Source organism: Dysidea avara, chromosome 12 (assembly GCF_963678975.1).
Source record: "Dysidea avara chromosome 12, odDysAvar1.4, whole genome shotgun sequence".
In the NCBI taxonomy this organism is placed as follows: domain Eukaryota; kingdom Metazoa; phylum Porifera; class Demospongiae; order Dictyoceratida; family Dysideidae; genus Dysidea; species Dysidea avara.
The window spans coordinates 19240896-19263209 of record NC_089283.1 but is presented as its reverse complement, the minus strand read 5'-3'; the positions used below and the strand labels follow the sequence as shown (position 1 = coordinate 19263209).

The following is a 22314-nucleotide window of genomic DNA, read 5'->3' as shown; positions in this document are numbered from 1 at the left end:
GATTTCCTGCACAAGACTCAGAGTCATTATTTTCTGTGCATGCACATGTCTGTAAAATTATGTGGTCTTCTCCTATGTAGCTAATAAGAATGGCTCAGTGACTTGAAGGAACCTGCATGTGAACATATATATATATATATGGAACAGACATAACATAGGCCTCCCTTTGAAACTGTATAGATTCTATGTAACCAGATTTTGGAAAACCAGTCTTAATGTCACATGTGAAATACATAGAAATCTGTGTCAGCACTAAAATACTTATGCACCTGTTAAAATATTTCAAAGAATTTGTTGTAATTCAAGGTACTGACTAATGATTCTAATCATTGTAAAGCTGATTGGTAGTTTGGAATGTCTGATTTTAATCATAAATATTTGGGTTGTAAAATATGACATTAAGGCTGATTTTCTGAAATCCAGTATATGGTCTATTGTTTGCATACTAATATCAGAGTTGTGTCATTGCTGATATACATGCAGGGGCTTATCCAGGATTTTTCCAAGGGGGTACGTTTCCAGATGTGGTAGTGAGTAATTGACGCAGGGGTCTGAGACACAAACCCCCAGACACTGATAGATTTGAACATCAAGTTCATGCTCTATGGATATGCTATCTTCAATATGTGCTTATAGTTGCTTAGCTTCCTTTAAGTCCTATTATTTATGGTTTTAAATAATATGGCTGGTCAGGAGTGTAGTTAGGTTGCTTAAAGCCAAATTTATAAAACTAATGTGGACACAACTGATAAAGGCATCAAACTTTCTCCACATATGTACAGTAGTAGTACCTTAACTTTTTTTGATAGGATCCATCTTATTCTAAAAAGGGCCTTGCAATAAAAGCATTTGTAATTATGTAGGTAAAGAAGTTTTATAAATTGGTAAGCCATGTAAGTGTTAGTTTTTGCTTTCTTGCAAGAGAAGTGCAAAACATTTTGCGATATATTGTGCCTTACATATACTGTATAGTTGCTCAGATGTCACAGGATTCATCTTGCAGAATTTATTTTGTGCTTGTTTGCAAACTATAGCTTGATAACTTTATTGCTAAACCAACTGCAACACCATTGGATTTTTATATAGTAGAAGCATGTTTTATTGCTGCATGACAAGTGTTTATACTGAAATCACATGCATGACCACAACAGTAAGGTTCATCATACCATTAATCCAGCAGTACAACTTTATATTGCACTCATGTAGTTAAGATTGCTTTACATCATTACTTTAACTTAGCAGCCAAAGATTACACATAAATAGTTTTGTTATACTAGGTTAGGATTTCAGGAACACAAATGGAGTTACAATTTTCATTGATCAGTTAAAGAAAAGTGTAGAATATCAACTACGAGATGTTTGGCACAATTGAATGAGACAGCTGTGCTGAAATTACACGCGAAGAAGAATTCAAATAGCAGCTTACACACTGGTCACAGTCATTTTTATCACTATTTTAATGAATCCTATATATGTAGATGTAGACTATTCTAGCAGTATTACATAGTTCCACATTCAATAAATCAGTCATGTAAATAAAAGTTTGACCATAAGCACTCGTTAATTTTCAGAAGAGTTTATAAGTTCCTTCCATTATGATACAATTGTTGTATCATAAGCTAACAATTGGGAACTCTACTAGATCCGGACCTCTAGGCTGGAAATTGTACACTTCAGAGCAAGTTAATCCATCTGTCAAAATACGTAATGCTTGAGGAGAGTGCAGATGGATTTCTCTGTGGGGCGCAACGCAGCCTAGGGATACTTGGGGTGGATTATTATATACTTTTGCAAGCATTAAATGGCTGTGGTTCAATACAGATGTGTATATAAAAAGCAGAGTGGTTATTTTTATGTTAAAGCAGGAAACAGTACTGTCCAACTGTTCTAATAGAGTAATTGTGAAATAAACACAAAAATATAGACATGTGTTGATAAATACTTAACTTTAATGACATTTAATATACTCTAGATTACTGTAAAGTTTCAAATTATTATATGAAACACCAAAAGGGCATATTTCAGAGCTTTGAATGGTTTCCCAGCAGGCATGTCTGAGGTGGATCCTATCAAAAATTTTAATCTTATGTGGTAAGGAACTCACAGAAAACATTGGTGCTTTTGTCAGTTGTGTCCACATTTTTTTTGCTAAGCCATAGTATTGTAATGATCCAAATATATATCTATATCCTCAAAATTTAATGTTTCAAGCTAGTCTTGCATTTACATTAAAATAATACTTGCAAAGTGTTATGAATGTTCTATTAGAATACTTTTGATTGCTCTATTAGAATACATCTGACAACTCTTTTAGAGTATTATTAACGTTTTCCCTTGTATATAGATAAATTCATACTCTATTTATAAAGGTAGCCAGGAATAAAGAAAATAATGTTGCTGCCAGTTTGAATATAGCCACATGTGCCTATACAACATGCGTATTGGCCACTCATCACATGTCACTAGATTCATTTCACATTTGACCACTCAAGTCTAGCTGGTTTTGATTGTGTGTGAAGTTAGGTAGTTTATTCATGTAGCTTTGTGTTCTGGGTGAAAAATCCAATTTGCTGACATGGGTGATAAGACCGGTTTTCCCAGACTGGGTCACATATATGATTTAACTAACAATTTAGTTTGTATTTTGGTATGTTGTATACACCACGTGTCCAATTTAAGTATGTACATATGAGTTAATTAAACATGATTTGCAAGGCTGTCACTGTTGTTGTAAGGCCGGATCATTAATTTTAAGCTACACAGATGTGGTTAATAGTGTAACAGAAACATTTCAAGCCTTATATGGATATGATAGACAATAAACAAATATTCTTGTTTGGTGAATAGATTTTAGTAATTGTGTACATAAATTTCTAAGTATACAAACATTGAGTTTCTCCTTGAGCTCAAAAGCATCACCATGCAATGCTCATACAGGCTCCTGCAGAACATATGAATAAACTAATACATGTAGATTTAATTTACATGCAATCATCACCAGCTACAGCTGATTATCTAATCACAATGTGTCAATAATGGTAAATCGCATGACCTCTAAAGTAGTCATCACATAAGTCAGTCATCAAATCAGTATAAAATTATAATACCAACTAATCAGACACACTATACTGACAGTAATTGCTGTTGGCATCAGGCTACATATTGCAAAGCTAGCACTAAAAAGTAGAGTATGAATGCTTACCATATCTGGTACAAAACTTACCTTATCTTTTGTTTCTTTGTGGCCCAGTAGTATAGCCACTTTGTGGTTATGAATTCACCACAGCACATTTTGAATAGTTGAGAGTTTACTTTTGTGTAGGGGCACTACTACAACTATCACTGATAGACAATATCTGAACTCAACATCTGGTTGATCAACATGCTTGACACTGATCAGAGGTTACTGACAGAAAACAAGGAGTATGGCAGTTAACTTTTCCCTATACTGTGTATTACATAACACCATTATGAGGAATGTATATTCTTGAATAGATGACCACCGCTAAATAATCTCCAAACAGATCATGTTAACCTCCAACAATAAAATAAGTGCTATACACTATTGATAGTTTTAATAAAATTCACAAGTAAAGTGACTGAAGTTTACACAGACAATACATGAAACCTTACAATACAGTATAGTGAAAGGTGATATGATTACTATAAGTGGTTTCCAGGTACTATTATACTACACATGCTGTAAATCTAATGAAAATTAACAGGTAAGCTGGAAACTAAAAGTAGAGCAATCTCTTATTGTGCATGACCACATTTAGATTGAGAGAGATTATATTATGTGCCCTGACAACTATACAGCTGTACATCAGAGATTTGTTGTGATTGTGCTAGTTCCCACTTGTGAGCTCGACTGGTGATGGTTGTGTACAATTCCACTTTTTCATGTTAATATATAGTCACACATGAGTAATATTTGCTCCTTTCATGATCATTATCAACACAACTGATGAAGCATTAGATTTCCTTTATAGATAATCGAATTCGGTTATCTGTAATATTAATAGTGTAACACAATACCAAGAAACATGCCATCCAAATTTTCTTCTACACCTAAAGGGAACTCCCCAAAATTCTAATAGAACAGACAAGAGAACACATGTATACTCTAATAGAACAGTCAAATCATAAAACAAAAGAGTCAACTAGCTGGCACACTATTATTCTTGCCCACTTTTTAAGTCACTGATACTGAATGGATGAAAATTTGAAATATTTAGCATATAACAGTAGCATGAAGTTTTAGACTATTAATGAATAACACATGATTAGTAAAATGCACCATAAAGTAATCATGGTTACAAAATATGTACCTTTGTCATAAGCAAAGAGACAATGCAATTTATGCATGAGACAACAACATAGCTAGCTACATTACTAAGTATAATCTTTTTGTTACATATATATTTTTTAAAAGATGAAAGGCATTGCTAAACAGTTTTAACCCTATCGGATGAATGAGAATCATTAGTGAAGGAAAGTACTAATATAGTGAAATCTCTTTGGTAAATTTATCTACAGACTGATTCTCAAACTATTAAAAGGAGCTCTTACATGTTTATTTTACCTATATAGATAAACTTGAAACACTGTAAACGCAACAATTAAAAAGTAGTCTTTGTTTGAAAAAGTTCATCAGTAATTCTATGAATGTTTGCAGGATCGACACCAACTCTTTCAACCAAGATTCACCATCTAAAGTGTGCCAAATTTCACAGTAATCAGATTCAGCAATGTCTTAGACTTTCAAGCAATGTATCTTATAAAGCTAAGCAAACAGGCATATTGTGGTATGACGCACTACAATATAGTGTATGATCATTAAATCCTACCATTAATAAACATAGCAGTACATAGTTTCTTTGTGACAGCAAATTGTCTTGTGGCCATGAATAATTACATTTTTGTGTGTGTAGGAACATCACTGCCATTATCACTAATAGACAACAGATGTTCAACAACATTCTTGGCTTTAACCAAACAATGTATGGGATATACTATCAAGTCAGAACTCTGGATACTATATAGTTCACTCATAATACATTGCCATGACTATACCCATTCTGACTCATATGACTGTCACTCAAAAATGTTTCGATAGATGATCAGTTTTAAAATTTCCCTCCACACCAGACAACATGTCTTCAGTGAAATACAATAGGATCAATAGTGATGATATTTTTTCTATAAAAATTTCACAAGTGAAGTCTTATGCACGCAAATACCAGTCTTTGTCATAGCATATAACCACACTTCTGCTTGTTATGTTGTAACAATATGATAAGCACAAAAAACATGTTAAAATTTGACTAATTCTCAAAGAAGTTTACTTGACATTTACAGAAGATTCCTGACTATGACAAAGAGAACTGTAAGGGCCTGCACGGATACAGCTAGCTAGCATCATGGTTGAACATATTGCCAGCATAACAGGTACTACTTTTATACAGAGGAGCTGCAACTCAACATATTTTGCATAAAGCAATTTAAGATCAGATATACTCTACTAAACAGGCACACACACACACACGTACGCATGCACACACATGCACACACATGCACACACATGCACACACACACACACACAGAGATTTATGAAATGACTAACAGACTAGCACCTTAATTATTATAGTAGGGAGCTTATTATGCTTCAGTATATAACTGCAAATTTTTTTTCCAAACTACACAATAGGACTAATAATATTGTGATGATAGTTTTATTACAGTTTCTAGGGCTTTGCGATAATTAAAAAACCTATATATATCTCAGTGGTTTCGAAAACAAAAAATCCATTTTATCATGATAAATGATATTATCTCAATAATGAAGAATTGTCAGAGTACTTTTACAAGCACAGTTTTGTGTAATATAAGGCTAGTATCTCTTCACCTTTGTCAGCATTACCGCAACTGATTGTGACCATACTCACAAGTGTACCTGCTTGCTTTTAGTATACAATAGTCTAAAATGATTTTAATTTACTATTACCTTGAGATATCGATAATAGAAAAATAATCTATCACAATAATGTCATAGGTATCATGATGATTGTGTTATTGTTATTATTGCACAGCTCTCAGTAACAATTTCACAAGTGACATCTCACACAAACACATAATGCATGAAATTGTGAAAATTGATAAGTACATGGATGGCTTCCACTATAGTTGTTCAAGATGCCCTACCAACACCTATTCTTATGGTAAGTGCACTACTGTATGCAAAGCATCATAGTAGATGAAAATAATATGGCTGTGATGAATAAAGGGGGGAATATTGAGTAATATATACATGTAGTAGCAGAGATATGTACAAGGTTTAGGCTTATTGAAACACATACAGGCAGTCAGAGTTGGGGTAGTTACTTCAGAAAAGTAACTCAGTAGTTACTAGTTACATGTTACTTTTATCCCATGTAACTTAGTTACAGTTACAGTTACTTTTCTGAAGGTAACTAAGTACTCTAGTTACTAGTTACTTTCACAGTATAAATTATGACTTGTTTTAGCTTTTGTAGCATGAATTTTGCTCAGATATGCATCATTAAGGGATGCAATATATATGTGCACTTAAAATAACAATTCTGTGGCTATTTCAGGTCAGTTTTAATTATTGCTACGTCTCTTACTCAAGCTGAATCATAGAGAACAGTACACAGAATCTGTATACTTATTGTGGCTGTAGCATATATGACACAAACATTGAAGTGCTCTTGCTTTTAAAGCATAACTAGTTATAGAAAGAGTTAATAATAGAGGCCCTCCCTCTATTATTAACTCTTGGTTATAGTTACAATGTAACTATTGTAATTAGTTACTATTATAACTTAGTTACTTTTCAGACAATTACTCCTAGTTACAAGTTACTAGTTACAAAGCAAGTAACTAGTTATATTACTAGTTACTTTAATAATCAGTTACGTAACTTAGTTACAAAGTAACTAACTACCCCCAGCTTTGCAGGCAGTAGTGATGAGCCTGGTGACACAATCAATATATCAACATCATTATTTCGAATTTAACTACAGCACACTACGGCATGCTTTCCTACACAAACCACTCTTCCACCACACCAAGCTCAGTGTTTGGTGTGTGATCACAACTTATGATTATGATGACACATCACTTTACAGATGAGCTATACAGACGTACATACACACATATACATACAACTCTTTGGCGGAGGTAAGACAACTGAGGTAAGATACACTAGCCTATATAGGTGATGCATGTGTTATCGATGTCACAGTTAGCTTTATCTACATAGTACATACCTGACATTACCTACACCCATGCAACATTGCAACACTGCACGAGCTGTGTTCCAAATGCTTATACACATGTAAATGCCATTCCACCAAATAAATGCTTGACAATTATAAAATGTACATAGTAAAGTGGCTGAATGCACACTGCTCTGACTATCAATTACTGACCGCGGCTATTCTACTTTGCTTTCAGATTGTTCTGTCCATTATACAGCATTATAACACATTAAGAACAGTATGAGAAACACCTCTGCAATAAAATTACAGACAATTTTCATGATAGACAGCACTGAAGCCATGAATTAACATATACAGCTATCTGTAGAAATGATCACACGAAGGAGATTCATGATGCATGTGCTGTAGCTGTTGTGATTGGCGAAAGGCACATCTCAGGATGTCAAACAGTGCAGTAATCAAGCCAATAGCCTTTGAGTTATACTTGGTTGAAAATATCAGTCAGTCAGTCAGTCAGTCAGTCAGTCAGTCAGTCAGTCAGTCAGTCAGTCAGTCAGTCAGTCAGTCAGTCAGTCAGTCAGTCAGTCAGTCAGTCAGTCAGTCAGTCAGTCAGTCAGTCAGTCAGTCAGTCAGTCAGTCAGTCAGTCAGTCAGTCAGTCAGTCAGTCAGTCAGTCAGTCAGTCAGTCAGTCAGTCAGTCAGTCAGTCAGTGAAGTTATATTAAATTCCACAGAAATCAGTTGGAAGTGTTTGGGATTGCTATGAAGGGATGTTTGGGTTTGATTATGACTAACCTATTGGCAAGCAGTAAATTAAAAGTGAGGCTGCGGGTTTTTGGTGATATTTTTGCACTGAAAACCCAAGACCTTCATGATTCCTACTATGCAGTCTACACGATAGTATGATTGCAGGTGTAGGTGACCACTACTTTACACAGTTTAATATTTCCATTAATTTCTCAGCTCAAATTTCAAATTTCTCAAATTTTCCTTATATATTTGTTTACTTTTTGTAACATACTTGCCAATATACGTAACATGAAAGAACACAGCAATACCAGACACTGTAATCATCAATAGTACAGGAATAAATTACAAGGCCTATAAACATGAGTAACATGACTGCAGATTAACAAAGGCGTGATCATATAGTAGTTGTCAACTGCACAAGCTGTTATGAGTGCTATCACTGCTATGATGAACTGTGGACCGATGGCCCCTGAAGCGTAATATTATGATGGCATACCTCAGCAATGCAAAACAAAGCCTGCACCTCAAGCATTGACCATATATAACCCATATATCATTTTATGCCTATATGTAGAAGCTGACATCATGTAAAGAGTAGGATTGACCCATGCCATTTCTGGGTGCAAATACTAACGGAGAAAAACAAAGGCTATTCAAAGTTTGAACAGTAGAATTTTATATGCAATAGAGTAGCTAGTTAAACACACAAAGGCACTTGTGTAGGTTTAGAGTCACCTCTTGCGATCATTATTTCCCTTGTCATTGCAACTGATAGGAAAGGTATTAGTTGCTATAGGTAGCTATAACTAGATACTGTTTACATTACATCATGGCTTCTTTTCCTGTTGTAACTGCATATTACTTGGTAACAACCATAGATTATGCTAATCATACACAAAATGAGTAGATGACTGTAGATATATGTTGGTAATTAAACACATACTCTTCAGAGGTCAAAAACAGCTGAATTTGTACCACAGAGCTATAGGTGGGCAGTTGCGTGTTTATTGAGTAGTAATATTGTTAATAGTAAATGGATTATTGGTGAGTACAGCACTTGAACCTCACCCAAGTCTAGCCAGAGCTTTTGTTATAAAAACATTTGGTACAACATGTTTCTGCAGTTTCAGTGTCAGAATTCTAACCTTTTGCATTTATAACTTCTCGTGGGTCATTAATGGAATAGCAGTTCTGCCAGATTCCTGTGTTTGTTGTATAGTTATACGTACTGTATTATACACAATTTATTCCTATGTACCAGACTCTTGCAGGTACCATGCATTTCTGTAGGTGCACAGGTTTGTCATGTACAACACTTAGCACATAATGTATACTTATATTTCAGAACTCAGTCTTCAGAGGAAGAAATTTCCAGTAAATATTTCTTATATTCTGTCACTTATCTGTCAACTGTCAACTTGACAGCAAGGGCATACATGCTGCAATAGACTACTAAAACTGCACCCAAAGAAGACAACGTGTTGCAAAAGAACAAGTGAAATTAAAAGCTAGAAATGTACAAGAGCATATCTAGTTATGATGCATGAAACCTTACAATAATGAAAACTTAATGTTTATGATACCAAACAAGTCCTTCTAGATATAAGTCTTCACTTTATTGCCCACACATTGCTCTGTGTGTGCTATGTACTATATATGCATAACACCACAGTGAAAGTTATTATGTTGTACAGAGTACAGACATGTGTATATGAAAAACAACACTACACAATCTGATGTCAAAACAGTGTGTGCTTGTTGTACGTTTGTGAAATTCATATGGAAACAATTTTGTGACATCAGTGAATGTTCTATATTAGAGTATGTAAATACAGGATTTCATTGATATACATAACACCTTCAGAATGTTTGTGCATATAGACACTTAGTAAAGTGCTATATACATCATATGGACCAATGAATTTGCTTTAATAATGAATAACATTTAAGAAACCAAATATGTCATACCTGTCTCATTGAGTGGTATAAATATACTTAACAGTTGTAAGGATTTCATTACTTGAATAAGTAAGTAGTTGACCACTAAAGAAGGCAATACAGAGCAACTGACTTTAAGTACAATTATTTCTGATATACAATAACAATTATTTTGAAGTTCTCTAATAAAGCAGTTGGCCAGGTTTGGATTTAATTTTTTTACAGTAAACAGTGATCACTTGAAAAAAATTGAAGGGTTTTCCTTGAAGACAATTATTATATGAGCTAAAGAATTCCTTCCAATAATGAATCATGGTAAAGAAAATTAATGCAACATAGAAAAGGCTTACTGTTGCATATTGCCATATGAATATAAGTTGCACTTGTATGGATTTCATTGGTTAGATACGCAACTGATCAACAACTAAAGATGTTTGTATACATCAATCATCTCTCAGTATGGCTGTCTCTGTTATATGACTGAAAGATTTTCAAACACTCTAATAAAGCAGTCTGTCATTTTTTTGTATTGAATTCTTCCATATGTTATGCAGGTGGAATGAGAATATACATGGACAACTGGAAAGACTAAGCAATATACATACACACAGCTATTTGTAGTTGAGAGTAAAGTTCAGTAAAGATGTATATAACAAATCAAATTACAAGCAAGGTAGTCTGAGTATAAGCATAAACTTAAAATTGAGTGACACCTTTGTAGCTAGACTGTCCTTTGACTAACTCAATGGAGAGACACCTAGCTATAGTCCTTTTTTATGTAACAGTAGTTGCTATTGAGCAATGGTCACCAGGCTTATATGTTTTGTGCACATGACTGACTGATGATAAATAAGTAGCTGACAAAACACAAGAGAATGAATACCAAACTAATGTATTGTGTATATCATCTATATGATAACAGCAAGTAACCTGATAAGTACCCATTGTGGTAAGCTACCATGGTGATGTCATTACCTAACATTGATGATAACTGACTTGGAGTATGAAGACTAGTGGTAGCTAACCCTTCATCATTCAGCTATGCAATATGAATAATATTGAGAAAGCGTCTATTTCTGGAAGAAATCTTTCTGATGGAACAAGATATGGAGCTGGCAAAGTTAGGAGGTTTGGTACCTGTAGGTATGGTACAGAAACTGGTGTGTTACTGCTGCTCAATTAATATAGTGCAAAATCAGTAGATGGTTTTGATATACAACCAGAGATGGTGGAACTGCATGGCTAAACAAGCTACTTCATACTTGGACATGGTCCACATACAAGTTGGAGATGCTGCTGATATGGCTTTTGATGATGTAGTCCTCAGCTTCTTTGTCACCTGCAATCTACCACCTAATGGATTTATATTACTAAACGCTCTCAAGAGCTTCATCGAGTACTGCATGGTACCGGGAGGAAAGGTTATACCTACTGACTGGTCTCACAGTTCATCACCCAAGGATTCCACATTAGAAAATCGGCAAGAAAAAAAGGATCATTCAAATCCTGATTATGTCAAGCATCCGACAGCTTTGGTTTATCATGTGTCAAAGCGCCTTTATGAATTTTTAAAATATCTATTTAGCTATAGCTACATTGACTGAATATAATAAATCACCTCACAGTGTGGAACCTGTTTATACTTGCTGCTTATACTACTTTACTCTTTATATTATAAATGGAGATATATACCAGTGAAATAAGTTATAGATTCCTAGATAAGAGTGTTGTTCAAAATACTTCTGATAGCTATGTGATTATGTGATTGTTCAATATGTACTTGTACATGTGCACAGCACTCATGATCGGCAGCACATTTCAGTGATGACATTAAAATTTAGTTGCCAAATGTTAGTCCATTCAGATAACCTCACAGATAACTTGTACAAATCTTGTCGGAGCTAGTCTGGTGGTATTTTCTCTGCTATTTCCGGCATGTTGCTTGAGTGCCTGGTTTCCCGCCGGTAATGGGAAAGTTTGTGGTCCACAACGACAGTTTGGTCACTGATCAGCTGCATTCTTTGAGCACGCCAAATTCGCAGTCTGCTGCTAGCTCAAGGAGGTAATGAACATAAATTATCGTGTTCTGCAGTTTCTGTTCTCGTCAGAGCGGATCTGTATGACGTCTGCACTGAAATTTCTTCCGGTTTTCTTCGGTAATGTCAGCACATCATCCGCTCGATATCATCGGTTCCGGACAGTCAGCAGAGTGCTCACTTGACGGCTTGGCGTTCGTCACTAAGACCAGAAGCTACTCGGTGCTGTTCGAAGCGTCTCTTGCGAGGTCTCTTCCAATTCTCATCAGGTGAGTTAAACTGACTTAAATTAATGAGGCAGGATAGTTTTAGTTAATTACATGTTTATGACTCCCTGGCACTGGCTAGTCTGGCTTTAGCCTTCTCACAGATCCCTAGTGGGATAGCATTCATAGATAGCTGCTGGGTATGCCGGCCATTTGACCACACCATAGTTCCTCAGCTGACACCATGGCATATAGTACTGACACGTGTCACGGAATATTGGACTGCGCATAAATAGTATTTCAGAGATTTCATGCATAACGAATTGTGACATTTCCTTCAGACGGAAATGTCCAAATGTGCGGAGTTCCTGGAGTAAAGGGGAAAAATGTCACAATTAGCTAATTTACTTTTCGGCGGTATTTATGTACAGGAATGTGCCAAATTCCTTTCAGGAAACCTTGCATAAATTATGACAATTTTTGTGAGAAACTTATACATTTCCGGAAAATTTCATTTGCATGGTTTCATTACAGAAACTCCATGGAAACATACCTTTTGGTACAATGTTGTCTAATAATGGCAATGAATACAGGGTGTTTTCTGCTGTCCTTAAGAGGTTGGCTTCATACGTTGCCACCCGCCAGAGAAAGCCCTACAGTCACACGCTTTGCTGGCTTCGATGCCATATTAGTTTTTCCTTGATGCGCTCAACTGTTTTGTGTTTGCGTGGTTGCCGCTCTTCGCCTGGACATCTCCCCAACCCCTCGATGATTGACCTGGCTGTGCACGAGGGGCATCTCCAGCCTTAGTTTGGACATTAATACAGCAATTTTTGGTTTGTTTGTGATATTGATTATTTGTTATTGAGATTTTAAAAAAAATGAATACAGGGTACAACACAACTCTATACTACAACAAGAATACATATAGCTAGATAGCTACACATGTTAGGGTCCCCAAACCAAAAAATCAGCTTATACAAATCAATCCCCCTACCATTGAGGGATGTTCATCGTAGCATACCATTGCTAGATCCACCATGAAACCGGAAGCAGGATTGTTGTCTTCACAGAAAAGTCAAATTTTATATCTCACGAGACGTAAAATTTTTGTGCTTCACACAGATGACTGGATGAAACTTGCTACTTAACCAGATCTTATCTAGAGTTGTTGTAGTTAAAAAGTACACACAGCAATAAGCAAATGATTTGTTTGATTCCCAGCACAGGGCTGCTTCCTTTCAAAAATCACAAAATGAGCACAATTTTTCAAATTCAAGCTTCTCTACCACCCAAGACAAGTAAAGCCAAATATTCTTTACAGTATTCTGATAAGGTTGGGTGCATAGTCTATCTATGCTGTTAGTCTGGAAAGGATCTGAGACTTCTCACCATCTGGGTGACGAGCGTCAAAATTTTCGTGCTTCACTGCACAGGATTCTCTCAATAATGCTGAAGCACATCTGTTGCTGCACTGATCACCTAATTTTGTTTAGAATGAAGATAAAAGATGGACCAAAATGTTTGGCAGTAGTAGCAGCTGTTGTTCCTGTGATTTCATATGATGTTGTATTCCAACAGCTCGCCAGGAGTCCCACCTAGCTTGATTTGAAAATGAAAGATTTGAAAATGAAAGATTTCGTACTTTTTCAGTTTATTTTGAGTATTTTGCAACATGATGGTGCTGTAGGGTGATCTAGTAAAGATTTGAAGCCACTGTGGAGCATGAAAGGTGAAGTCAGTTTTGGATGATTTAGCTGCCTCCAGTGGTCTAGAGCTTCAAACTATGTGTGGAGGATATCGATGAAATAATAAATAACAACCACTGGCACCAACTGTCCAGGGACATCTTTTTCCATCGTTCCAATCTGTCATTGGTGGGTATTGTGGCTGCAGAAGCATTGGAAATGGCTAGAAGGCATAATATAATTCCCAAATGTTGCAGAAAATTTTGATGCTCATCACCCAGATGGTGAGAAGTCTCACCAGACTTACAGCATAGACAGACTATGCACCCAACCTTATCACAATACTGTGAAGAACATTTGGCTTTTCTTGCCTTGGCTAGTAGGGCAGCTTGAATTCAAAAGTTCATGTTTCGTTTTGTAATTTTTAAAAGAAAGCAGCCCTGTGCCACGAATGTAGCAAATCATTTGCTTACTGCTGTGTGTACTTTTAACTACAACAACTCTTGATAAGATCTAAGTAGCAAGTTTCATCCAGTCCTTTGTGTGGAGGATGAAATTTGATTAAAAATAAATTTTACATCTCGTAAGATACAAAAAGTGATATTTCTGTGAAGACAACAATCGTGCATCCGGTTTCATGGTGGATCTAGCAATGGTATACTACGATGAACATCCCACATTGGTAGAGGGATCAATTTGTAAAAGTTGATTTTTCGGTATGTCTACAAAAGTGTTAGTGAGTATATTACAAAGAGTTTTATACAGTCATTGGACTGAACTACTGGACATGGACTCACTGAGGTACTTTTTTTTCCCTTTTTTATATAGCACATTTGACCAACTGGTTGTAGCTATTGCTAGCCACAACGGATACAGCCGGACTATGCAAGTGAACTGGTACTGCCTACTCATATTAGTATTGTGTACAATTAGCATAACAATTTAGTTGGGCAGGTATCATTTGCTAATCAGTCTTGAATTCTGAGCAGCTATTGTTAGCTACATCACTGACTTTATATTTAATGATGAAAGATCCATTAACCATTTTATAGTCAAACTTTTCTCTCTTGGCATAGTCTACCATTCTTCTTATCATGGGGTATAAATTGTGCAGTACATGTTTATGTTGTAGTATAGTAGTAGCCATGCATCCTAATGGTCATTCAAGTCTGCAAAATCAGGAGCAAATTTAAGTGGTGACAGTTAACTGTTTTGCTATTCCATCCTTAAGTAGATGACGCACAACAAGTCTGGCAAGGCCGCACTGCTTTCTGTGTGTGCGTTTATGCATGCGTGCGTGTGCGGGAAGCTAGGAGCCATATTAGATTATAGCATATTCTACATTCCAACCAGTGTTGTCCAAATATTTGGTTGGAAAAGGGAAAAAAATGGATCCAGTGGTCCAGTCCACCAGTCCAGACCAGTGGTATTATACAACCTTAGAAAAACAACGGTGTTTACCTACAGGAACACCATGAAATACTTGTGTAAATTACAACCAATGTTGTAAACAGTGTGTGTTGCAGGTTTCTATCTAATCAGTGTGGATTACATCACATCAAAATTTTAATAACCTTAAGGCCACTCCAAATAAATTCTGTCCACCTCCCGTATCTGTTTACTGCTAGTTCCATTATTCCATATTCTTCTGATTTTTATTGCATACTATAGGTTCAGTAAAATCATTCTTGTAAGGTTGTCAGCTCACGTATCAGGGTAGCACAAATACATTTGTGCAATGTAAAAGATGAAGTGAATTCTATAAAAAGTAAACCAGTTGATACCAACACTGTTGAATGCACCATGGACCATCAATTAGAAGCCATCTATGCATATATCAGTTTTCACTAGAGTAAAATTTATTGCATAGCCTATAGGTATTCGTTTGTGTAAGGTCTCACTTTGTGAATTTGCTAGCATCACTATTGTCCTATTGTGTTGTAATAAATGACATGTTGTCTGGTTTGGAGAGTATTAAGTTTTATTAATGGTTATCCACGTTAAGCTTCATGCTAATGAGGTTGGGTGAGAATGGGTAAAACCATGGCAATGTAAACTGGCACAATACTATGGTATAGTTTCTCCTGTAATGCACTTTTTTCTATATGAAAAAATATTCTGCTAATGTTAAGTATATAATTATTTTGTTGAACCATCTGCTGTCCTTTCCGTCAGTCATAATGGAAGTGATGTTCCTGCACATGTACATACATATGTAGAACATGCACTGTAGATGACATTGCGGCTAGCTAAATTATAGAACAAAGATAAAGTGTTTATTTGTTGAATGCAGCAATTTACAGATCCTAGTTTTTGTAGCTCCTTTGGCAAGTGCTCAGGAGAGTTGGCAAGAGGTAGACTTTAAATTGGAGGCAGACCACAATTGAAGTCCAGACACGAGATTACAGGGTTGTGCTGGCTTCTTAGTGGCTGATATGCAGCAATATCAACTGAAAAATGTTTGGCCAACATTGTCAGGCCATCCATCAGTAAACCACTGATTCTTGCCTAGCCAGGCCCTTCACAAGGCCAGAAACTGCCATTCGAGCTCTCCACACCACCCAGCCTGTTAAAACTAGCCTTGAGTAGTACTGAGGGTCAAAACTAGTAGTATGATAGTGTAGCTATCCACTGGTGGTGTTAGTTTGATTTTGTATTTCAAATGTAACAGTAAATTAGTTTTCCAAAATCCGGTTACATATATACTCAATGATTTTCCCAATACCTGAATACAATGGGATTAATCCAATCACAGCAAATTATCAATTGATGTTCAGTCAACAAACTTGGACATGCTTAACTTCACATTATTAAGGATTCACAATGGTAATGCATCAACTTTCAACAATAATTGCATCCCTGAACTGCTAAGCAACCAAACACAATCCATCCCTCCTGGAGGAAGACTGAGTGCCTCGACTAGACAATGGGTGACCTGCAGTTCGAATCCTGGGGTTGGAGGGATTTTTTCCTTACTTTGGCCCCTTTTCTGTTACACCTTTCCAGCTATAAGTCATTAAGTCTAAGTCCTTGAAATTAGGGGTAATCCTAAGGCTGCAGCACATGTTGCTGTAGACCTTCAGTACTGGTCACTGTAAAGTGTTAATAATAAATACTTTAGGTTTAAGGAAGAAAATCCATCTCTCCTGGAGGAAGACTGAGTGTGGCCCCGACTAGACATTGGGTGACCTGCAGTTCGAATCCTGGGGTTGGAGGGATTTTTTTTCCTTACTTTGGCCTCTTTTCTGTTACACCTTTCCAGCTATAAGTCATTAAGTCTAAGTCCTTGACATTAGGAATTAGGTTAGGTAATCAATTAGGTTAGGTAATCAATTAGGTTAGGTAATCAATTAGGTTAGGTAATCCTAAGGCTGCAGCACATGTTGTTGTAGATCTTCAGTGCTGGTCACTGTAAAAATAAAAATAAATTTTAGCTGAAGCTTTACAATCACATTACATTTGGTGTTGAATGTATATATGTAAATCATTTGTGCATTATGATGGGCAACAGCCAATCAGAATGCATCAATAAATTGTTTTTACTAGATAATGGCAATCCATCTTGTGTTCTTAAATTTTCTTACTGTGCATATCGGTGGCATAGCCAGCTGGAAGGTGAAGGGGGAGACTCCCACAAAATGCTCAACATTGTTGTAATGATTGCACAAAGGCTAATGACCCAAACATGGGCTAGCCAACATACAGTGTAGAATTATTACAGCTAATAATAAATCATAACTCTGTAGCTACTTTATTATGTATTATGAACCAATGGCGGATCCAGGATGGGGCATTTGGGGCAAATGCCCCCCCCCTCTCCGGCCTCCTTGTGGAGGAGCCAGCCATGCTTCTGATTAAAACAGCTAGTAAATTTTATGTCAGGCCAACCAAGATCAGTTTAAAACTTACAAAAATATGCACATTTTACTAGCATTTATTACAAATCCACCTGAGACCAAAGCGAAACGAAAGTCAAACTAACTGTAAAATAGTCGCCCAGCACCTTCGTGCAAACTAAGCGCCTCTAAAAATAATTATCGTGTTGCTGTTATTTAAGACATTCAGAGCCTTTTAAACAGTTTTAAGACTTCACAACCATCTGAAAAGGCCAAAATGGCAAATATCAACAGTGAGACACCACTAAGAGGTGATTATTTCTGAACTATAGAAAATATGGTTCTCCCCATGCATGCAACCACCTACAACTTACCCTGTTCGTGCCCCTCCCCTAGCAAGCTCCTGGATCCGCCCCTGTGAACTACTATCTATGTCATCACTGCAGGTAATACTCATCGAGCCTTCCCATCTCACATGTCTCAACTGTACTCCAACACATTCATCCACAATCAACTAGAAAATTTTTTAAACATTCCTAGTAGAATTACTTATTATGATGTGTGATACAGCAAGTACTTACGTTAATAAACACATGCAGCCTCTGCTGCACTCCTGGCTACAGGTTTTGTGACTTTTGTCCGATTACTTCACACTTCAGCCTTAGCTCTAACCCCTATCCCCCTCTAGTGAGCCAGAACATGCTTCCTTCAGTTTTAAACACTGGCACTGCTATAGTCAAACTGTTTTAAGTACAATATGTAGACGTAGATAAATGTTTGCTTCCTTTAGTGCCATGACAAGCACACCTCAGCATATGTACTTCCACTAAGAACGATAAAACTATCTCAGAAGGTCATGCACTGGTCTTGGACAAAATTTTGAAAATGCACTATCACATGAGTAAGCTATTTATAGAATAATGATTAGTGTGTGTGTGTGACTAATATTTTCATTACATGACATGAGCAAGTCAATGTTGTAGTCAGTAGCTACCTTTGGTGCTAGTGATACTGAATGGCCTGGGCACATGAAATTCCAAAATTAGATGATTATTACTAATAAAGCATTAAGCTTATGTTCTAGATAGCTACGTGGTGAGTTGTGATGGAAGGGCAAACAATGGTTGAATTTAGTGGTGATGGACAATTGCTGACCCCTTGCTCTCCCTTGGCTATGCCACTGGTGCATATTGCCATTATCTACATGTGTGTGTGCGTGTGTGCATGCATGTGGGTGTGGGTATGTGTGCATGTGGGTGTGTGTGCGTCTGCATGTGGGTGTGAGTGTGTAGGAACACCACAGCCATTACCATATCTGAAGTGGCAACATATGGTCCAGTAACATTGCCAGTATACTTGCATTAGCATTAACAGAAATTTTTTGACATAAAAGAAGAACTAGTATTGTACAAGCCAGTTGCTATGGTACAACTATCCTGACTCAACATCACTAGTAGGAAGTTTGTTATTTGACGACTGCTACTAAAGCTTATCTCTAAGCCGGCTACAACACAGTAGGGCCAAAAAATTGTGACGATTATTCTTAAACAAATGAATTCCAAACTAATGCATGAATCCTTACGAAATCACAATTGATAAGAATGTAGATGCATGGGTTCCATAAGTCACAACCGCTCAACCCTAGAACTACAGAATTATAGTTGTGTTGAAGTCAAAGATCCAATTCAATGCATTGGAAGAGGAGCTGTATTTACTGCATGTGATCCAACCTGCCAATGCAACAACAATTTCTCTGCTGCTGTTCCTCAATATTCTTTCTTCAAAATAAACTTTTTACATCTCAGTGATCTGAGGAACTAGTACATTTTGCTACTTTCATGATTGTAGGATGCAACATATAGATAACTATGGCAATGTTATAACTCAGATACATCAATACCTTCATGTGAGCACTATTTTGTATGGATTATTTATTTTAACAGTTCACGGTGACATTCTTTTGTACAACTGTTCAACGCTATTAATAGGCAGTTACAGTTTAATACAAACAGTATAATGAATAATAGTATCCTTAGAAATTCAACAGTTTCTAACAAGTAAGCTTTTTAACTACGTAGTAAGACTTATTCACACTAAGTGTAAGTTTGTTTATGGATCGTGTTCTTCCACAAAAGTATGCGCCACCATTATGGATTTACCAATATACATTTGCATGCGATGTGACAACATCACAATTATTTATGATACATCAAAATCATGATGTTCAAAACAATCACAATTAATCCCACAATCGATATAATCACCCAGCCCTATATGTAGTTCACAATGATATAATCACATTATATATAGCTCTTAAGCATCAGCTGTGCCATGACATGAGGATGAAGTGGTAAACCAAACAATGGCATCATAATCAGCAGGCACTTTGTTACTATAGTAATGCATTGTGATGGCCATGTGATAACAAGCCAAATAGAGTAATTAAGACATGATATACTTCATTGCTCAATGATTTTTAACTGACTATAAATAGTTGCAATCGTCTGCTTTCTTTAGTTGTCTACCATGGCTAGTAATGATAGAGCAGTTTCTGGTGGTCATTATTCTGATGGAACAAGATATGGAGCTGCTAATGTAATGACTTTTGCCACCAAGAGATATGGTATAATTTTAGGTGCTTTTCTTGATTCTGCCCTCACCCAAGATCTAAAGAACTTGGTTCCTGGTAAAAGAGTCCTTGATATTGGATGTGGAGCTGGAAACTGGTGTGTTACTGCTGCTCAATATGGTGCAAAATCAGTAGATGGTTTTGATATACAACCAGAGATGGTGGAACTGGCTAAACAAGCTACTTCACACTTGGACATGGTCCACATACAAGTTGGAGATGCTGCAGATATGCCTTATGGTGATGATAGTTTTGATGTAGCTATTAGCTTCTTGGTTACCTGCAATCTACCACCTAATGGATTTTCTAAACACTTTCAAGAACTTCATCGAGTACTGGTACCTGGAGGAAAGGCTCTCCTGCTTATATCTACTGACTGGTCTCACAGTAGATTGTACACAACGACTGAAGCTGATCCAAGCACTGTCAAGAGTGAGATAGCACAGATTCTGTCAACAGTTCCTAAGTATCCTACCACTTCACAAGTTACTGAAGCATTCAGGAATGCTGATGATATTCTTTTTACATGTTTTGCAGTCAACAACAAGGGTGAGGTGTTTAATGTTACAAATATCAATCAGCTTTCTCATGGTCAACCAATATGGAGGAAAACTGAAGTGATGATATTTCCTAACTTCTTTTATAGTGAACATTCAACTACTGATCAATTAGTCACTAATGAATTCCACATTGATAACATTGAAAATCATTTTGTGGAGGAGAAAATGGTCATTTATAATGGAGCAAATCCTACCATTCCAATGAGCACAGATTTTATAAACTATCCAATGGATTTGGTTTATCATGTGTCAAAGCTTTCATAATCTGACTGAAGTGTCATACATTAATGTCTATTTCTACTCATAGTTATATTCAGTTGTTAACAATGGTTTTAAATTGTATTTAATTTTTTCATATACTGTTATAATATTTAAGCAACAATTCAGTAGTTTGTGTTTTTTGGTATGTTGTATACATCACGTGTCCAATTTAAGTATGTACAAATGAGTTATACATGATTTATAACTGTCACTGTTGTTTTATAAGGCTGGATCATTAATTTTAAGCTACACAGATGTGATTAACAATGTAACAGAAACATTTCAAGCCTTATATGGATATGATAGACAATAAACAAATATTCTTGTTTGGTGAATTATAGATTTTAGTAATTGTGTGTATAAATTGCTGAGTACAGACATTGTTTGAGTTTCTCCTTGAGATCAAAAGCACCACCATGCAATGCTCATAGGCTCCTGGTTTTTTCATGTTTTTGGATGGTGGAACATTAATAAACAAATAGTTTTAAAATTTACTTGCATGCATGCGCAGCCATCACCGGTTAAACTGGTGATGGTTGCTCGAGCATAAACCGGTGATGGTTGCGCATGCAAGCAAGTAAATTGTAAATTTTAAAAATGTTGCAACTTAATTTTTAACACAATGTGTCACTAATGGTAAGTCACATGACCATGGTCATGCATGCATACAGGTTAATTCATTAGAACTGAGTGTGAGTCATCAGATCAGTATATACATACCACCAACTACTTGCGGTTGAAGCCATACAGACATGCTATGACTGCTGTTGGCAACAGGTTACATATTGAAAAGTCAGCACTAAAAAGAAGAGTTTGAAAGATTGTACAAAACTTACTTTAACTATCTTTTGTTTCTTTGTGAGCTGGTGATATAGCCACTTTGTGGTTATGAATGTCACTACAGCATGTTTTGGAGTTTACCTCTGTGTAGGAGCGCTACTACAATTATCACTGATAAACCATATCTGAACTCAACATCTGGTTGATCAACATGCCTGACATTGACCAGAGGTTACTGATAGAAAGCTAGGGATAATGAGTTTATGTCAGTTAACCGACAGTTTTTCCTATGCTGCTGTGTATCACATAACATCATTATGAGGAATGTATATTCTTCAATAGATGACCACTACTAAGTAATCTCCAAACAGATCATGTTAACCTCCAA

General features: G+C 36.3%; 1 protein-coding gene across 1 annotated transcript; it reads left to right on the top strand.

Moving 5' to 3' along the window:
• Nucleotides 1-12118: 12118 nt before the first annotated feature.
• LOC136240918 (uncharacterized) lies at nucleotides 12119-21392 on the top strand. The gene is made up of 2 exons (XM_066031982.1): nucleotides 12119-12235; nucleotides 20214-21392. The coding sequence occupies exon 2, from the start codon at nucleotides 20223-20225 to the stop codon at nucleotides 21147-21149; it is 927 nt and encodes a 308-aa protein (XP_065888054.1). The 5' UTR covers nucleotides 12119-12235; nucleotides 20214-20222; the 3' UTR covers nucleotides 21150-21392.
• The last annotated feature ends 922 nt before the right edge of the window (nucleotides 21393-22314 follow it).